Here is a 21,567-nt window from a genome sequence, read left to right on the forward strand (position 1 = left end):
AGTTAAAATTTTCTTTGGCATTCCAAATAGCTAATTTGCTAGACATCAATTGCCCTTAGACCTTTTTTCATGTTTTACTCATCAATGTCACTAGTATGTGAGTTTCTGCTTCTTCTACACCATCATGGAGTGTGACATAAACGTGTGCTCATACATCACAGTCACTTAGAAAGCCTGCAGTATTGTTCAAATTTCGGCAGTAGCAGTGAAGTGACAGAATGTAGTGTTGTGTCTGTGTTGTATTTAGTTTGTTACTCCATTTATATTGGCTTAGTGCCAGAAGGCCCCAGTCCAGTTTCACTCCATAGGAAAAACAACACGTCAGGAGAGTGAGGCTCCAGAGTTTTCTCTGAATGCTTGGCTCATACAGTGCAAGGGCAAAAGAGGCTGAAAAAACATGCCATTATAATCTGTTGCCCTCCACGGAAGTGTATGTGATACTTAATATTCCATTCCTTCCATGTCCAAATACAAATGACCTCTAATGTGGGGTAAAATCTTCAAATATCTCTATATATCTGCATCAGTGCCAGGGAGACAGGTCACACGTGGCTGGCCTTGCAGTTGTGTTAGAGCATTATTGGTCACGAAGGTTTTCCAATATCAGATGTCACGTGTTTTATTTTGTTTTCTAAAGACAGCTGGGCTTAAAGGGATTACTTACTTGCAATTTGTAATTCAGAGTTATTTTCGCAGCTGCTAACCATTTGTATGAGAGCATATTATTTATTCAATTTTGAGGTAGTTGTTTTTGTTTCAAATCAAGTTGTGAAAGTGTTGCTTCCTTGTCACTGATGCACAGCAGGATTAAACTTACACGGTTTGTTGAGATCCTAATAAAAAAGAAGACTTGCCATACCCAGGGAAATAAAAAAAAAAAGCATGCAGGAAACATACGTATGTAATGTTATCTTTTCAAAAATGTTCATGATTGTTTAGTGTTCCAAAATATTGCAGATAACTCCATATCTTAATATGAGCAGTGTTATGTTCAAATTTTGTTTTGAACTTTCATAATTCACCAGAATTGCTTATCGTTAAAATATGTAATAATTTACTTACCTCCAAATCATGATGTTTAAGTAATATATTGAAATTACTTGAGATTACATATATTTTACATAGAATTAGTCTACCAAACAATTTCCTCATATTATTCTGTGTGTGTGATGATGGCAGGAGCTACAGTACAGTACCTTTGCTCTCTGCATAGTTTTCTTTACATTTCAGACTGAGGGTGTTGATGGAAGAACCAGGAGTCTTGCCCATAGAATTCCCACAGAGTCAAATAAAAGATTCCCACGCTACCAAACAAGCCAATTAATTCACTTCAGCAGACTCCAAAGCCAATGAAATATGTCAATCACTGTCAGGCACGTCTGGGGCATTTCTGAGAGATAATGTGTAGACAGGAATCAATTGCATGTGATTTGGCACTTTCAGTTGGAGAGATGTAGAAAAGATTTATAGCCTTCCAGTCACATAACTACCTCCACCCGCTTGGCTTAGGTACTTTACATAAAGTTAAAATGGCATTTCTGAGGACTTCATGCTAAAAGTGATTCAGTTTTTTAGATTTCATTCTACTCTGAATATTAAAATCAAGAAAAAATGTAGCAACACATATTTTGTATAATATGATAGCAAATCAGCATGATATTTTAAAAAAGAGAACCTTTTTTGTGTTTCTATTTTCTCACTTACTATATGCATCCATGCATCCATTATCACAAAGCCACTTATCCTAGAAGCATAGAGTACAAAAAGACAAAACCAAGACCCTAAAGCTGTGTGCCAGTTGGACTAATTTATATTCCACCATTTGACCCAGGTACCTCAATAAATGTACAGTATACAAAATGTCCTTCTGTCTTAACAGTGCTGGTTACATTTTTGTTTTCATTCTTTGAAAGACTTAAACCCCAGTGCCTTATTTATGAACGGTTAAGCTTCTGCTGCAGTTGATAGGGTTATTTCTTGCAAAATAAAGGAAAAACTTTTAATTTGTGAAATGAAGGAAAAACTTTTCATTGGGGAAATGAAGGAAAAACTTTTCATAATTGTGACATCCGTAATTAAGGACTAAATTAAAGTAAGTGAAATAAGTAAGTTTCTTCCATTACTTCAAAAATAAAAGCATATTTTTAAAGCTTATTTGAAATATATTCTCTGATTTTAAACCAATTTCAATATATTCATTTTCTGAACATGTTCTTTTAAGTAAATCTGCATTAGAGGTTAAGGTTTAGTTTTAGGTTTGGGTCCTTTTACTTAGTTCATAGCATTTTACTTACTACGTGAATGAATTTCACAGTTATCTATTACAAAGATTTCTATCTCAGTTGATTCCAGTGTTTAGTTCCTTACAGTTGTAATGGCAATCACACAAATTGGAATAAAGTGTTTAAATTCCTAGTTTGTTGCTTTTTAAAAAAAAATATATAGTAGACTGTTTTATTTATGTAGTGGAATAAAGTACAGAAGAGTGGCATGGTGGCGCAGTGGTTAGCGTTAGACCTCGGTTGTTGTCTTTGTGGAGTTTGTAAGTTCTCCCCATACTCATGTGGGTTTCCTCCAGATGCTCTGGATTCCTCCCACAGTCCACAGACAAATCGGTAGGTGAATTGGTTTCTGGGAAAATTGGTTCTGGTGTGAGCTCGTGTGTATGTGTCTGTGTGTGCCTTATGATGGACTGGTCTCCTCCAGGGTATACCCTGTCTTGTGCACCCATTGCTTGAAGGGATAGGCTGAGGCTCCTCTACGACCCTGAGCTGGATGAAGCAGTTATAAAATGGATGGGTGGATAAGGTACAGAAGCCTAGTTTTTACTGCTGAGAACTTTGCCCGTGAGAATACAGAAAATTATTCCACATACAGTAGAATGAATGTGTGCTGGTTTTAAATCTGTCCTTTAAGCACTGGCTATCTAATTAGAGCAACACCTTCAGATTGGCTTGGGGATTTTTTTTGTCTTTCAGTTCAAACTATTCATTCTGAAATTGCTTTTCCACACTCCATATACAAATAAAATAAAAAAAAACATAAAAATCACAGGTTCCTCTTTAACATTCTGTAGCCTACACCCGAAGAAGGCTCCACAGCTGAAATGTTGTGTTTTCTTTCTTCTCTTTTCGGCATTGAATACACCTATTACTTGTTCCTGTTACTGATATGTGTTACAATTGTTAATGTCAAACTAGAAGTTCAGTTAGGATATTTTTATACCACTCATGATTCATTAGAATTAGCGCCTCACTTATTTTGCCTGGCAAATATACACAACAACAATCAAGATGTTCTTCCAGAAGAAGGCTTCTATGTATATATTGGGTTAATTAAAGCCACTGTAAAACCAAATTGAATGTTCTGCATATTTCACCATATTATTGGCAGGGATGTTTGGAGTATCTTGACTAATTCATTTAACCAAGGTAAACATACTTCTCTCCATTCCTAAACTGCTGTAATCAGTGATGGTGGTGTGCAGTCCAGATGAAAGTAATACTAATTCACTGTCAGATGAAACTAATATTCCAGTAATAACATGACGTGTTTTGTACTGTATGTGGGTTTTTACATGCAATAACAAAATAGCTTTTAAATAAAAAAAAACAAATACTTTTATAAAGAGGTCTTGAATGTGAATTCCAGATAATACACAACGGAAAATAGTCAGACGTAGTCAGACATTGGTCTTTTGGATAGTATTGTTTATAACTCACAGTGTTAAGATTTTACTGGAGAGAATTGAGATATAGAAATACTGTATCACTAGTAAGATAAGTATTGTTATAAGTTCAATGTTGAAATAATATTGCAAGAAAACACATTAACAGAATATCACTAAATGTTTAGAATTTTAAAATGTAATTATAATAATCTTTTAAGCTAAATTTCTCAAAACATAAACTGCATGCTTAAGATTCTTTGAAGAAAGTGATGAAAGTAGTTGGCAGTTTTGAGAGAAATTCCAGAAAAATAGGCTATCCGATCTATGACTATTACCAGATATGCTGTCAATTACGTTAGCTGGATCTGATCTGTAATGCTGTTTCCAGAGGTGAAAGCTGGACTCGAACCAAAATACATTATGGTAATTTGCAGAGTGTGTTGGTATAATGTTTAACAGCTCGAAGTCTTGGCTTTTGGTCACAAAATAAATATTTTATCTTTATCCTTCATAAAATGCTTCATACTTCAAAATAATTGGGCAAGCTGTCAGTGTGTATTGACAGGGCACAATAATGCATTACTGTTTGACTAAGTACAGGATATTTTTCATTCAGTACCATTCATGAGAAAAAATATGTAATTACTGTTTAAATACATGACTCATTGTTACATATTATACCTGTACTCTTTGAAAGGGTCAGAGTTTGTGTACTGCATAATTTGGTGAAAAGTGTAGAAATGGACAGGAGGAGTGAAAGACTTTAAAATCATTTAATAAACCTATTAATTATCTCTGTTTTACAAAAAATCCAAAGTAATTATTAAACTTGGTTTGTTATTATATTTAAAGCGTAAGATTATTTCTATTTATAAAAAATAAATCGGTACACAATTATGTCACGACTTGGAAGAGATCCCTGCCACACTGCACTTGAGTAAAAAAGATTATAGACCTTTTTTGCTGGTAATGAGATTACTGAGTAATGAGATACTTACATGAATACTGTAAATCTTTGGAATGTATTTTATTATAATTTTTTATTTTTGTTTTTGACAGATTGACTGGCCTGCTTCTAAAGAAAGAACAGAATTGTGCAAACTAGCTGGAAAAAATACACATGTAAGTGTAATAATGTGTGTGTAATTATACCCTTTAGGTTTCTTTATACTGTATTCCAACTAATAGACATGTTATCACATTACCAATATTTAGTGCTCAGACGTCATTGAGAATCAAAGACATGATTATTGTTACCCATTTTTTGGAAATAATTTAACATTAAAGGTGAGAATCTAAAAGGACGTAACACAAGAGACAAGAAAACTTTTTTGCTTTAAATATTTTGGAGAATGCATAGACTTTTGCACAAGAGCAAAACAGTTGTGGAAGATACGCTATCAGTATAAATCCCAAAGTTACATTATTAAGATGCTTTACTTGTTGATGTCTGGCAGGAAATCTGCTTCCCTTGCAGATATGTAGGTCAGACATTGTTGATGTGTTTTTTATATCATAGAGGTTTACTTTTCTTTCTACTTGTTGATTAGCTGTGATTTTGTCAGTGTGACTTTACTCCTTTCCTTAGTTAACTAAGACTTTTCACTTTCTCCCAACAGACAGAGTGTGCAAACTTCATCAGGGTTCTACACAACTATAACAAGACCCATGTATATGCCTGTGGCACAGGGGCCTTCCACCCCATGTGTGCTTTTGTTGAAGTTGAAGGCCGTGGAGAGGTAAAATAATCTTAGTCACTGATGGCTGAGGATTGCAGTGCATGGCAGAAACTGTGCTGGGAGCCATTCCTCAGCTCTCATCAAAGATATTGGTTTGACATCAAATTTTACTTGTAGATGCTTAAAATAAAACCGTTCGTTGTTTCAGTAATTACTGAAGCTAGTCATTGTCTTGGAAGAGAGCTGTCTGTGCAAATTATAATAAAAAAAGTATGCTGACAGCTCACCGAAAAAGCAAACTGTTCCTTTACAATTCTGCCTTTTTCATATACTGTACACATACAGTATATCCATTGTAGCTACCTGCTGTAGCCTTGTTCTAACAACTCCAAAAACAGTTAAGCAACCACCTCTCCTAAATCTATGCTATCCCATGATCTCCTGTTTCTATAAAGATGATCCTCTTGTTCAAATTATTGTTTCGATAACCTTACATATAATACAAAACTGGAGCAGGTAATTATAGACCAGTATGTCTAATTTGACTTATTGCTCTGTAATTACAGTACCTGCTTCAGTTTTGCCACCCTTTTTATATACTGCTAGAAGGGTTTTGTTAATGATCTATTTTAATGTCTCTTGTAACCCTAAGTACAGCAGGTAGAATAAAATTATGCGTGCACATCATTGTGTGCTTCTAGTACCTATAATACTTTTCTTTCTTCTGGGTATACAGTATGTATTCCTTCTTTGGTAACCACCTCAGTAAAATTAATACAGCTGCCATTATACTGTCAGTATCCTAAAATATCCCCATCTTTAGCTCTACGATACTTTACTAACATACTTTACTGTGTAAATATACTATTTATTTTAGTTTCTATTGCAGTATTTCAATGTATAAATTGACCTTTCTAACAGCCTTTTTAGCCTGTGCTTACAGTTTATGTATTCTTTTCCTTTAACTTGATTTTGTTCTTTCTGATTTTGTCATGCACTACTGTATATAGACAACATGAAATACTTACTAAATCCAGTTAATGTCTTATATGTTAAAATTTGCTTTGAAATCTTTATTTTTACTTGTACATAAACATTTTTCCTATAGTCATTTCCACCACTGTAGAACACTGTTTCATTTTGTCTTCCACAACAGGAAACTACATTCCATTTGAATACTCACAGTGTTGAATCCGGTAGACTGAAATGCCCCTTTGACCCACAGCAGCCATTTGCTTCGGTTTTAGCAGGTGAGAAATAACCTCAGGATTACATTTGATCCCAATCTGAGTCAAACTTCAGATTAGCCTATCCAGTTTTCCACTGCTGGTCTGGTGGTATCAGGCAAATATTAATTTTTAAGTGTATACAATCAAATACATTCTTTAAAATGAGAAAAGTAGATTTGGAATGCTACTGAGTATGTCTGATATTCACAAACACAGAGATAAGAACGGAAAGTTTGTGAATTAATTTTCTGCATGATCCATTTTAGCTCTAAATTTAATATAGAGCAAATGTAGTGGGACAGGACATTAGGAGAATGTATTGGCCTTTGCTATAACAGATATAATAAAACATAATCTTTCTACATTTATCTGCCTGAATTATTTATTTAGGTAGAGATATTTCTTTTGACCTGTATTTTAAGGAATTAATAGGTTCTCACTCTCATTAATTCACCATGAATCTTCCCTGTTCACCATATGTAATGGAAAAGCCATCAGTTTGAAGTTGGGGGGTCCCAGGCTATGTTATTAAGGAAATGAGACAGTGTTCAGTATCAGTTTCTTTTATAATGAGGGACATGATTTGTGATCATGACTCTAGCAGGAGATAATTTATCCTGCCATACAGATTTGAGTGGTGACAAGTGGTTCTTCATGGGCTTCAGAAGTTTTTGTTCTCCTGCTGCTAAGTCTCTGTCGGAGTGAAGTTCATGTTCAAAAACTCCCAGAGTCTTATAGACACATAAAAAAAAGATAATTTATCTACATTAAAGTAACTCATAATGAGCATAAAATACTGTTGTCATATGTCCGTTTTCAAAAGTTGGTATATATTCATGGGGTAAAAGAGGTGAAGAGTTCTTACTCTTTCATTCATAAATCAAGTACCACTATTTTCCCAGTATTCAGCAATTTTGGTTCACACACATTTACTAGACAATGCCCTCCTAAAGAAATCAGATATAGTATTAAGTATTATTGTGAATGCCAAACATTTTGTTCAACATAGATGATTTGAATTTAAGTACATGCACTGAAATATACTTTGATATATTTTCAGATATATGTTAATACATCATATGAACATCTTATTTGGAAAAACATCATGTACAGTAGTTTGAGCATGAGGTTCTATCGCCATGAATTGTACAAAATGGCAACACTAATACGTATACATTTTGTCACATTCAGAAAATTTTCTCTTGTGTCTCTTATGTAAAGAACAAAAGCAAAAAAATGAAATGCCTCTAATTAACTCTTAGAGTTCCAAAATACACACCTTTTGTCCTTTACATAATAACATAATTTCACCTTTTCTGAAACCAAGTGTTGGTATAGTACTCTATAGTTTTACTGTCAAATATTTATCAAATGTAAAATATGAAGAAAAAAGACATTATTTCAGCCTTGTGGAACCTTTTCAGGTGATATTTAATGTTTATTTTCTGACATGGTGATGTTTTTTCTTTTCAACATGGAATTAACCCTACATATTCTTATGCAGGCCATATGCTGACACAGCTCCTCACTTGAAACCTTTAATTTAAAATCAGCTTTTTTGTATTACATTGATCTAAACTGGAAATCCTGCCAGTGTTCACACAACTTTGTCATTGGTCAGTCATTTTATATTTAGTCGTCATAACAACATGCATAACAGTACAGGCTATATTGCTCTACTGCATTTTTAAAAAGTGAGAATATAATGTGTGGGATGACATAAGATAAGGGGTTCAACACAAGCTGTTTCGTGATTGTCTGGTTTATTTTTTATTTCCTGTAGTGTGTATGAATGAACGATTGTCTGGCTTTTTAGAAGTGCTTTTGCATCACTGCGCCTGAAGTGAGTGAAAATAAATCTGCTGGGGCGAATAACTGCTGTAAGAAATGTTAAGGGTCTTTCAGCAGTGCTCCTCCCTGGATGGGCAATGGTCCTTGCTGGTCTGTCAGCTAGGCAAACACTAATTATTTAACTCATTTCTCATCATGACATCCAGCTTTCTGGAAAAATGCTATTGTTGCTTCCCTGAAGAGGACCCTGGCTGTCTGATTGATGTATCCATAAACACTCGGTATAAAGGGTGATTGAAAGGAATGATAATAACAGTGGTTATGATTCCTCTTTATTTATTTATCTAAAATACCATTGTTTGATCCAATACCATCCATGTACCTGAGGAAACTGCAAGACCTAAGTCAGTATCTTTCATTAACTCAACCACAGTCTTTCAATACATTTTTTTCTGCAAATGGCCAAGGTAGAAGTGTTCCCTGCAATAGCAAAGTTCTAATATAAACAATAAGAAACAATTGCTGCAGTCATGCAGTGGATGTTTTTTTTTATTTTTACAGGTCAGGGCTGTTCTTTAAGTTTGGCAGAAGTGATTAGTTTCTGTGAATTCTAAAACAGACAATGATGCAGTTATGCTTTGACAGTTCATTCTTTTGTTGTTTCACAGTAGAATAGAGGATGACACACAGATGGCAATTCTGCCATATGATCTGTTGTTCACTAGTCAGTTTGTGTAGTTTAAACTACACTTTTATTTAACAGGTTTATTAAGAAAAGCAATGTTCCAGTATTAGGGAATAAGTAAGCATCTCATAAGTAGCAAATTGTAATTATTATAAGACTGTGTTAGTAGCTGTTGAGCTAATCTGGATGATTGAGAATTATTATTTTTTAATTAATTGCAATGGGTAGGTAACTTATTAAGGGAATTAAAACTAAGTTTTCAAAACGTATTTCTCCAGTTAAAAAATATATCACTACTTTTTCATTTTTGTCATTTTAACTGCTTACTTGTTCTAATGTTCCTGTGTTTGTTTGCATGCATTTGCAAGAGAATTTTAGGACTTGGATTTAGTGTTATTTTTGTTGTCCATCCTATCCTTTTTCTTGGCCAATAAGAAATGTATGTTTGTCTATTGATTTACAGACGAATACCTCTATGCTGGAACAGCATCTGATTTTCTTGGCAAGGACACAACGTTTACACGTTCGCTTGGACCCTCGTATGATCAGCATTACATAAGGACTGATATTTCTGAACATTACTGGATAAATGGTAATGCCTTTGAATTCAAACTTCCTGTCTTCTCAAAATCAGAATATTCTGCTTTGCTGTTGCCTTTCTGTTTGACTCTTAAAATCATTTTTGCTAAAAGCAAAATTGATTCTTTCAGAACTATATTACAATCTATCTTGAATAAACACAGTAGATCTCCAATCAGAAAACATCAATGATCAATAATCTTTACTTTGCTGTTTTCCTGCAAACCACCATAGCTGGGTTCTACTGATCCAGAATATCACAGTTTCACCTATGAACAGAGGGCGAAATTAGTTGGTTTTCTTTAAACCACTAGGTGACCTTTACCTTTCCACATAGGACACATACAAATCAAAAGAGAAAGAGAGAGTGCAGATCCTTAGTTTTATTGTGTTTCCATAGCCTGTGATTCCATAGCCACACTACCCAGATTCCTATGCATTATGTGCATTTCGTAATAATATACTGTCTGAGAAATGCCGATTTTATTGTGTTCCAGTTGTTGACAACGTTTTCCAAATATGTGGGAATGCCAAGTATAAAGACTTTGCTTTTTTCCATTTCTTTTTTTTTCCTTTCTCTCGCAAAGTATTTCAGAATGCTGTTAAATATATTATGAACAAAATCACTTCTCTGTTCCTGTATTCACTTAAAGTATTGCTTCAATTTCAATGCTTCCTGATGAATGGGAGATTTTCCATGATTGTTATGTAGTATGCTTCATATATATTTTTTGTTTCTTTATTCATGCAAAGACTGTGAAATCATGTTATGGAATAGTGTGCAATATAAATCACTTTGTGTACATTTTTTTAAAGTGTTTCTACTGTATTTTGGTACACTATTATGTTCAAGAATATATTTACATTTATATGGCAGATTTAAGCTGGTAAGGTATGCAATGGAAGCCATATTTAAAGCTGGGGAACAACAAGGCCCAAATATAGTGAGCAGCATTAGAAATATTACAAATGAGTAATTGAAATTATCACATTGGTGGTCTCTCTGTTTATATGTAAAGTTAATTTATAATTTATTATTTATTTATATTGGACTATATTCTAAATCCACTTTCACTGTAAGTTCCTAAATTAACAAGCATTCCATAGATGTGTTAACCATAGGGTTATTGATAGCACCTGATTTTTCATAGTGAACTGTAAAATTTGATGTTACTATTTATTTTGTATTTCAACAGAGGCAAAATTTATTGCAGCCCATCCTGTTGCAGACACCTATAATCCAGATGATGACAAGATTTATTTCTTCTTTCGAGAAGCTACTACAGAAGGCAGCACTAGTGATAAAACTGTTTTCTCCAGAGTAGCCAGAGTGTGCAAGGTGAGATCCTTTGAATAACCTATTATTGTACAAATAAAATATTAACTTGAAATTTGACATTCAGTGTGGATATACAGTGTACACACTGGTTACAATTTAATACTGTGTAATGTGATTACTAAACAACACCATTAAGTATCACATTTTCCTGGCAATTATTTCTTTCAAGCATGGAGCAATTTCTTTCAATCATTACTATTCAAAAAAACTAAAACATTGCTATGGACTCCATGAACTGTCGTCTGTTAGATATCTGTGGAACGGCAGCGTGTGCTCAGGGTGGAGACTTTATTAAACTGTTCTGAATTTGACTGTTAACCTTATGTTGCATTTAACCATCATCTGCTACACTGCTAATTTATTTTCTCATCATTATCTCTGCACTTAAGATTTCATTTCAGCTCAAAGGTTTTGCTGTTGGTAGAGAAACTATTTTTATTTCCTGAATATTTGTCGGGAAATTCACTAATGAAGGTGCAGGAAACTTTGATGGAGCCTTCCTGGAGTTTCCACATGTGTGTTAACTTGGCTGGAATGCAGGCTTTAGAGCTTGTGTGTTTAACTGAGGAGAAAAGCTTGGGGAATGTAATTGACAGAGATCTTCTGTACACAATGTGGAAGACATTACCTTTTCTTATATATTTGAAAAACAATAAGACTGTGTACTGTTTTCACAGTTACAAAAGCTGTTTTTGTCTTTACACCATTTTGTTTTGCTGCTTAAGATTCAGTCTTCCATTTGAATTTTCAATAAGAAATTATACCTTCTGGACTTCTGGATTGTTTTTTACATTTCTAGTCATTATGTTTTAAATTGATAATGAAACCTCAGTGACTCCACAGTTAGAGGCACTAGAGTAATGTTTAGTCTTATTTTACCCTTATATCAAATATCTTAAAATGTCAATGTTTATGACAAAGCACTGTTAATGGTCGACATACTGGGAAGGTCAACCTAATTATATATTTAACTTAATACAGTATGAGCAGCACAAACAGCTTATAAAGGGCATGTCATTAATTCTACAAGGTTTTTAAATATTTTCAAACCATTCTTATGCCATTCTTCTAGCAGAATTATCTTCACTTGATGTTGTGACAAGGTTAATAGTATTTGGAATTGAACTACATAACTTGCCAACTCTGGTGCTGATGAATGATGAGATCTAGGGATTCCTCTAGTAGGGATCCCTAAGCTGAGGGAAGTCTGTCTCATGTTCCTTAGTCAAGCACACATTGCCGGGCACTGAGAGAGTCTGTTTATGTAACTAGGAATCCCTAATATTTTTAAGTGGAGAACTGCGAGTTGCGTTGGCTGCACAGGAACAAGAATTGTATCAACAGGGCCAGAAACAGCCCTTGCAACATCAACCGGACAGGAAATTATCTGAACAATATGCTGCTGGTGCTTCCCTTCCACCCCAACACCTTTTTGCATTTCCAGGTCAAAGATATTTTCTTCATTCTACTGGATGAGCCTTAAACAGGAGTGTTTTTCCCAGACCCCCACATCATGTAATATTGCCAACTAACTAATCCATGCAACCTTCTTGTCCACAGTTTATTTAAAAACCCACAGCTACCATCCCCACCAGCACCTTTTCCTGTAATAGAAGCCACCGCAAATATGTGTTTTCCACCACAGATATGCATGACCCATTGAGGCATTTTAAAATCATCTGGAGAACAACTTGCATATCAAGTACTTACTGCATCTTTTAAAGAAAAATCCCTGCCTTTACATTATTTGCATTGGTGAGACACGAAGACGACTGGCTGGACAATTCAGGGGATGAAAGATCTCTCTAATCCGATAGTTCCTCGTTTCACTTCTCCTGCTCATGATTTTACTTTTCTTTCTGAATCCTTTTACAGTTTTCCTTCTGTAGTATTCAAGAAAAAGATCAGAGATCAAAATTATCCTGAAAATGTGACAACAGACTATTTTTATTTTCTTTTTGTAACAAACTACTGTATATTTATTCTTTTAAATCCTCTCCATTAATTAAAATTTCAAATTCCCACACTTCTCCTAGTACCCCTTTCTGTACTTATTCTTTCTCACCTGTATGCCCATTCTCACCTACTCTGTTCTTTGTTCTCTTGTACTTTATATTCATGTCACCTTTCTCTTTCTCATACACACACCCAAATAAAGCTCTACAGCCAAAACACTGTGTTTCTCCTAGTTTTCAGCATGGAATTTAATCATTACTTCTTCCTAACATTTTAGCCAGTAAACATATCACATTTGTTGCAATATTGGACCACATATATTGATGATTTAAGTTGTTTTATTATATTCTTGCTTTAACCACAATATTTTTTTTTTCAGATTTTAAGATGCTGTTTATAGTTAAAATACGATTAATCAAATTAAGGGTTTAATTATCTATTGCTGTGTTTTTGCATAGACATCTGAACAAATGTGTTCAGAAGTGGTACTGTATGTTTGTGCTTAACTCTGTAGTGCTCAGGTCATATGGTAAAATGACGTGAGAATATATTTACACATGACATTTTACTGAAACAGTGTAAGTGCTGGAGTGTTTATTCTCATGAAACGTCCTTCGCCTTGAGAACTGCTACAGTTCCACCTTACAGGACTTGCACCAGTCCATTAAGGGTTCATGCTCAGTTTCTAATGCACTCTGGCTTCATACCCAAGTCAACAAAAAAAAATATTTTTGCACATTTTTTCTACCAAGTGATTATATTTTGAAACAACTGTTCCATTCATTAACATACACACCGGTGTGTGGTCACATTTAGTATCTCCTTGTGTAAATCATACAACACCATAAATGAGCTACATGCACTGAATGACCCACTTGTCTGTAAGCATTCTTATGTTTTTTTTTTAATTTTTCAATAATATCTGATATAAATCATCCATTTTGGAAGATATAACTTCAGAAATACAATTTCACATATTCTTAAAAATATGGATTTTACCCTATCAGTCTATAGTAAAAATGAATAATGAATTAATAGTATCACAGGTTTTAAAATATAATCACACACTGTGATTTTAATGTAGGTACCATATAACTTTATTTCACTGTAAGGCAAATTGAATGATAAGAGCAAAATTACATTGTTGTACAAAAATTGATGATTTTGCTATGGGAGTAGGTTTTCATTTGAGCTTCATTTTTCAGGTTTTGACAACCAGTTACTTGTCCTGATTTGGCCATCTTCAAAGACCAAATCATCAGGAAATATGTACTTCTACAATAACTCAAATACGCAGGCTAACATTCATGTTTTGTTTTTTGCTTGCTTTTATTGAGAATGCATCTGTTGTATTTGTATTAGGAATCCGATCACTAACTTTATAAGAGAAAATCACTTTATTGGCCATATACAATTTCTTTTATCTGTTCTTTTCACATACCCCCAACTCCATGAGAGACACAGACAGAGAGAGAAGCTTGGGGTCAGAGCGCAGGGTCAGCCATTTATACAGCACCCCTGGAGTTAAGGGCCGTGCTTAGGGGCCCAACTGAGTAGGATTCCTCTGCCGGCCAGGATATGAACTAGCAACCTTCCAGCACCTTCCACAGACACAGATCTTTAGCCACAGAGCAACTGCACCAGACTGCACTGCCCCTTGTTACTTGTTTTGTATCTGTGCATTATCAGTATGAAATCTGAAAAATTGTTGCTAGAATCTACTAACTGCTGAACTGTATCATCATCTCTCTTAGTTAATCCTGTCATAGAAACTCTAAGATGCAGCTCTTCTCCTGAATTGATAAATGGCATAATTTTTTTCACTACAGCTCATGTTTGAACTATTGTTTACCATTTCCAGTCCTAACAAGAGTGTGAGTTAATTGAGCACCCCCCTTTTTAATTAATTTCCCTATCGCTTTTTAAATACTCATACAGTATGTATGATGAAAGTGCAAAAGCCTGACAAGCAGGCATTCAAATTAAATTTCTGACAGCTATTTTTAGCCAATATCTTGCTCCACGGAAGCATTACTTTTCCCAGCTCAGCTTCTTACGCTCTGATTTAAGAAGATCTCTGCTCAATTTTAAAATTTGCTGCAGAGATGGGCCTTTGCTTTTCTGCACATCTTGTAATCCTTCCTTTCAGAGTATGTTAATTCTTGCCTGCTCAAGAAAGTGTCAACATCCATCCAGCCATTTTCTAACCACTTTATCCAATATAGGGTTGTGGGGGAGCTGGAACTTTCTCTGTCAAGCAATAGGCATGAGGCAGGGTGCACCTTGGACAGGACACCAGTCCATCACAGGGCACACAGACAGACATACACATACTTGCACGTCTGTTCAGTTTTCTCTGGAGCCAATTAACATACTAGTATGTCTTTGGACTATGGGAGGAAACTGTAGCAGTCAGAGGAAACCCACAAGGACAGCCAATGCTAACCACTACACCATCAGGCCACCCCCATATACTGTTATTATAACCAAATTAGAATCATGATTGTTCAATAAAAGAAAGTGCTGTACATCTACTAATATTCTTTAGCTAACTCAAAGATTCCTAGATGAGTTATAAATGTGTATATTGATGCTGTTGTGGACTTCTTGCCTGCTCTATTCAAGTTTAAAGGGCAATATAAAAAAGTTATGTGTTTTATAACTCTTGTTATACTTGGAAAATATTATTTTCTTGTTGAAGTTTCTAAGAATTTGTAAATATCTGCCATGAGAATTATTATCTAGTACATTACTACTCAGAGAAAACAGTACTTGTCATCTCTGTTAAAGTGAGCATCACAGTCCAGGTGAGAGCAAAGCAGATGTGTTGATTACAAATACACTTGTAGTTCTCAAGATTTCATTAGCATACAGTACATTGACTCTTTACTAATTGCAATTTTTTTCTATATGCAACCTCTTTGACCCTTAAATATTCTGCAAAGAAATTTTAAATATCATTTTTTTAATGTGGTGCTGTCAACAGAAAGGTTCCTCGCATGATACTAGAGTATGTGTATGTAATGGTAACACTGATGCCCTGTACAAGAAAGGTCAGAGCCAACTCTATTTTCTTAGGAGACTCAGGTCCTTTGGTGTGTGTGGAACACTGCTACACATTTTTTATGAATCAGTGGTGGCGGCGGCCATCTTCTACGCTGTGGTGTGCTGGGGTAGCAGCATCATGACAAAAGATGCAAATAGGCTCAATAAACTCATCAAGAAGGCTGGCACTGTGCTGGGGATGAGCCTTGACCCCATGGAGGTGGTGGCTGAGAGGAGAATGCTAACCAAGCTCACAGCCATCATGAACAACACCTCTCATCCGCTTCATGGGACTGTTACTGGGCAGCGGAGCACATTTAGCAATAGACTGCTCCAGCTACAGTGTTCAAGGGAACGTTTCCGCAGGTCTTTCCTCCCGGCTGCTGTCAGGGTGTATAACGCTGCCCTAGGCTAGGACTTTTAGCCCTTCATTTGCTCCTCTATGGACAGCATGTTTACTCCATTTTACTTTTTGGACAATCAGTCTGTATAAACCTATGCACATTTTGCACATATTTTATTGTTTTTACAGTGACTGTGACTATGATCAGCACATTTTGCACACACCTATGTATTTATTTATTTTTATTTATCTTGTTTGTCTTTTGTTTTATAACTATTCTGATGTCTGTTTTGCTTGTCTTGGGCTGGACTGCTATAACACATCAATTTCCCTACAGGATTAATAAAGTATTAACTATCTAATGTGATGGGTGACTACATCCCTCTAAAAGCTTTCTCATAAGAACATAAGTATGTAAGAGAGGTTACAAATGAGAGGAGGGCATTAGGACTATCTTGACCAATTGGCACTCGGTAACTAATTGATTAAGACGCTAATCCAGAAAGAATCCTTGGTTTCAGATTCTTAAACAAGGCAGAGCACATTGTTCCATGCTCTTATACTCCAAAGTGAGTAATAACACGAAAATGAGACCTTTCTTTAAGGTCTCATTTTATGTTATTAATGTCACTATCAATACTGTTATCAATTATAAATACATTTATTATATCAACAAACCACAATTTAGCACTCATAAAAAATATTTTTTACTGTTTTTTGTTACGTTTCATGTTCTGTCACCAGTGTGACATGATATCACAGTATATTTGAATATCACACAATTACTATTATATCTTCAATATTTTCTGTTCCATTCAGATCTACAAAGATTGTTTATATGTGTACTTAGGTTTTTGCATTACTGCATTTATGTTTTGAGTCACCTGCAGATGGAGTATATGCAACCGCTCCATGGCTTAATAACATGAAGATACATGTAGTTTTATTGTGGTGGTACTGTACATTTCAGTTTTAAAAAAAAAACTTTTTTTTAATAGTTCAACAGTTTGAGAAATGATAAACATGAGTAATGCAGATATAAGTCTGCAGTACCCAAACGCAAGGACTTTTGACAACTTGTGGATATAAAGATTAATGGAATTCAATTTCATGTACAGTACCATCCAAGAAACTGCAGTAAAACAAAAAAAAAATGTCACAAAAACACTGAAACTTTCAAGAAAGTTTGTCATTTAAGATTTTTACATATTGCTTCCAGACAAAAAGTTTTTGTTTAATTTTATTAAGATACATAGCAGATTTTTTAGTTTGCTGAGTTTAAACTCTAAAGTAACTTAAACAAGTTAAGAAAAGTAAACATTTTTTTCCTTTATTTACATTTAATTTAATTTCAGAATGATGTAGGAGGTCTAAGAAGCTTGACCAACAAATGGACAACATTCCTTAAAGCTAGATTGGTCTGCTCCATCCCTGGGCTGGATGGGGTTGATACCCACTTCGATGAACTCCGTAAGTGACTGTTGTGATCCCGAATAGTGTTTTAGGCAGGCTGATTGAACCATAACACAATTTTCTTTTGTGTGTTTGTTTTTAGAGGATATTTTTCTGCTATCAACAAGAGATTACAGAAATCCTGTTGTTTACGGAGTGTTCACAACAACAAGGTACACAGTCACATTGCTTTTCATTCACAGCAGCACAGGCTACTCACAGAACTACTGCACCTTCTTTTTCACGTTTTTTGTGATTTATGATTGACTAATGCAATCACCTCTTGTTAAAATGATTCCTTTTGTCTTGAATGGTAAGATTTGTTATTGTAGGTATGAAGTAACTGATAAATACCAGGGACTATGGCTACTGTTTTCAGTGCCTGTTATCTATTTTAAACCAATATCTTCTCAGTTCAATATTTAAGGGCTCTGCAGTCTGTGTATACAGCATGGCTGACATCCGTGCTGTCTTCAATGGACCATATGCCCACAAAGAGGGGCCTGACCATAGATGGACAGAGTATGAGGGGAGAATACCCTATCCTCGGCCTGGGACTGTAAGTACAATCTTTTGCAATTGCTATTTTCAACATCCTGAAGTTTGACACCACCAAAAAAAAAAAAACATTAATCTTACTGTAACCACAATCATATAAATGCAAATTAAACCTAAAATAATTATATGTTAAATATGTTTCAAGGTGCCTCTAGAATTCAAATCCAAAAGGAAAAGAAAGCTGTGTTGCACCTTCTGTTCAATAAAAACAAAATGACACTGTTCCCAGGTTCCGTACTTCAGATGAGATGTTAAACTGAGGCTATTGTGGTTGAAAGTAGGGGTGTTAACATGAGTGTCCCAGCTAAATTCAACCCTGATTTTGTGTAATCTGGCCTACAGTACCTAAACTCTTTTTCCTAATTCAAATCTACTGTGTACTAGGGCTTTTAGTCAATATGGGTATCATGTGTAAACTATGCAGGAGATTACTTCATACTTGTAATGTGACTGTAATGCATTTGCAAACCTGACAATAATCCTTTAAAATACTTTTAAAGGGTAGGGATGGTGTTTTTGTTCATTTCCTACCTCCCTAGTTCTCTAGATTATTTTGAGCAAAAATCTGAAGGCCCTTCATTACTCAAGGGCTAGCATTACCTTAATTTTAAAGAGTATTCCCTTAATTGATCAATTACTTCTGATGATTTTTTCAAATCCTTTAAACAAGTTGATGTAGGATGGACCGTAACTAACCGCACTGAGGCTCTTTGGGGTCAGGGTTGGAGATATAATAGAACAATGAATTTAAAATTTACAACCACCACATTGTTGCATGGAAGTACCTGGCTTATCTTACTAATGAATTTTAAAAACCTGACCCTCTGAAACTCAGCATGAAATAAAGTTATCCAATGAAAGGTATTTGTTGTAAGTACAGTAGTTGATCATCTCAACGTGTGGCCCCTAAAATCTGCTCAGTTGCACTATTTTAAAAAACAACCAGATCTTTATTTCCTACATTTCCTGCTAATCATCTAGAACTCATTGCTATCAAGTAGTACAATTGTTTAATAAAGTGGTCTAAGGAGTTATAGTAGTCCTGAAATAGGTGGTGTTAGATGATGCAAGAAGAGATGTTTATATTACAATTAATCCACAGGTCAGGAAGTTTTATATATATATACAATGTCTGTATAATCAGTTTTATATAGTTACATTTCATATATAATTTCATATATTTATCAATCACACATGAAATTAATAACCAGCTAACTCCATTCTTTAAATATTGCATACAGCTTGTTTAACTGTAGTTGCAGTTTTATATTTGAACACTAGAGGGAAACATTTACATATGTTTTAAAATGTGTTACATATTCATGATGATGGGCCTATAAACACTGTATTGAAAATATTTGTTAATGTTCTGTATCTGTAAATGACCTTAACATAAAAATTCAATAATTTTATAAGTCTGTTTGATAACATTTGATAAAAGAACAGTGGCTGTATGAAAGCTCTTATTTAGGGATTGCCATAGCAGTAAGATTAACCCAATGCCTGGTTTGGGAAGAGTACATACAGTATAGGTAACATTTTGTATCAAAAATAGTCTTCCTTTGATGAATTAAACTGTACATATTGTACAAAAAAAATCGCTATGTTTACATGGCAACACTTTAAATTTTTTCCAAAATTGTTCTTTTTTAATTTTTATTTTCCACCTTCTTTGTTTTGATGTTCAAAAATTTAAATTAACTGTACGCTCTTAACTATAACTTTTTAAAGTTAAAGGTTTGTTTTGTCCTTTGCTTGTTCGTTATGTTATTGATAATGTCACTTCTTATATGTTTAAACTAACTAGTACAGTAAATGTTTTATGTATTTTATAGAACTTATGTATTGAATTATAATTATAATTTAAATTATATTCCCCTCTGTTTTACAGTGTCCAAGCAAGACATATGATCCACTTATCAAATCAACAAAGGACTTTCCTGATGATGTCATCAGCTTCATTAAATACCATCCCATGATGTACAAACCTGTATATCCTATTACTGGAGAACCCGTATTCACAAGGATTAATGTGGACTACAGGCTGACCCAGATTGTTGTGGATCGCGTTGTAGCAGAAGATGGACAGTATTCTGTTATGTTTTTGGGGACAGGCAAGAAATATTGCACATTTATTTTAACATAAATTTGTTTTTGTAATTTGTACAAAATTTGTCATTTGAGGAATGCATTAGTGGAATAATACATGTACAGTTTATTTCTTTAGTTCAGACTAGTAGTGTACACAGGACTCATAGGAATTTAGATATTTACTTAATGTAATTTCAGAGTTTGGATCACACTGTTGGAATTTCTCCAGTATTGTTTGGAAAATCCTGCGGTGTGTTAGCACATTTCTGTCAGCAGATGGCGATGTATCCTATCAAATAAGTGGTAGGGAAAAAACTAAGATTGGTTTCTGACCTTTATGGTTTTAAACCTTATGTATCATCCTTTAATGTTTATCAGCTTATTATTTTGGTGGAAGCTAAAATATATTTAATTAAAAGTGGTTATCATCTCACTCTTGAAGTGTAGCAGTATCCCGTTATGCTGTAGTGCACCATTTTAACAAGTCACTCATGTTTTCAACACTCTTGGCAAATACTCTAATGAGGAGAAAAGGGAATACCAACTTTGGGCTGTTGTCAGCAAAGCCCTTTTGTCATGAAATGAAAACATATGTTCATGCAATTGTTCATTTTACCAGCTTCCTTTTTGATGTTCTGTTTTTTAGCCCAGAAACCAGACCAAATATTTGTATTCAGTATTTGGCAAGACTGATGTTGTTTATATATATATACATTTTTATATGAGTTAAAATATGCTAGCGGTGGTATTTTTAAAAATGTAATATTCAGAATAATATGGCATATAACATATTCATAATACATAATATTTCGATTAACATTTTTTATTTATTCAAAAGTTGCCGGTTGCATGTCCCTGAAATTCAAATGTTGGAAATACACACTCTTCAATACTCACTCTGCTGTCATATAAAAAAAAAATCTAATGTTGACTAAGGTAATAAAACTAACCTTTATGGAACCTATCACCTATTATTTTCACATTACAGAAATGCAGAGTTTTACATATGTCTGAAACATGTAAAGTCAGACCCTGGATTCAAATATATATTTTAGGCAGAGCTCTGTGCACCCTAACCACACAGACCAAGAGACCAACCTGCTTTAACAAAAGATTACAGTCACAGTGGTCAGAGATACAATACAACCTT

General features: G+C 34.5%; 1 protein-coding gene across 3 annotated transcripts in view; it reads left to right on the forward strand.

Moving 5' to 3' along the window:
* The window catches only part of sema3d (sema domain, immunoglobulin domain (Ig), short basic domain, secreted, (semaphorin) 3D), a 186,627-nt gene that overhangs the window by 149,098 nt on the left and 15,962 nt on the right, over positions 1–21,567 (forward strand). For all 3 annotated transcript variants that reach the window (XM_088647163.1, XM_088647162.1, XM_088647164.1), the window contains exons 4-12: positions 4,730–4,792; positions 5,290–5,409; positions 6,506–6,599; positions 9,518–9,646; positions 10,830–10,972; positions 17,672–17,786; positions 17,872–17,941; positions 18,183–18,327; positions 20,218–20,440. In XM_088647163.1, the coding sequence (XP_088503289.1) occupies positions 4,730–4,792; positions 5,290–5,409; positions 6,506–6,599; positions 9,518–9,646; positions 10,830–10,972; positions 17,672–17,786; positions 17,872–17,941; positions 18,183–18,327; positions 20,218–20,440 (1,102 nt within the window). The remainder of the gene's footprint in view (positions 1–4,729; positions 4,793–5,289; positions 5,410–6,505; positions 6,600–9,517; positions 9,647–10,829; positions 10,973–17,671; positions 17,787–17,871; positions 17,942–18,182; positions 18,328–20,217; positions 20,441–21,567) is intronic.

Source organism: Lepisosteus platostomus, chromosome 9 (assembly GCF_059453375.1).
Source record: "Lepisosteus platostomus isolate fLepPlt1 chromosome 9, fLepPlt1.hap1, whole genome shotgun sequence".
Lineage (NCBI taxonomy): Eukaryota > Metazoa > Chordata > Actinopteri > Semionotiformes > Lepisosteidae > Lepisosteus > Lepisosteus platostomus.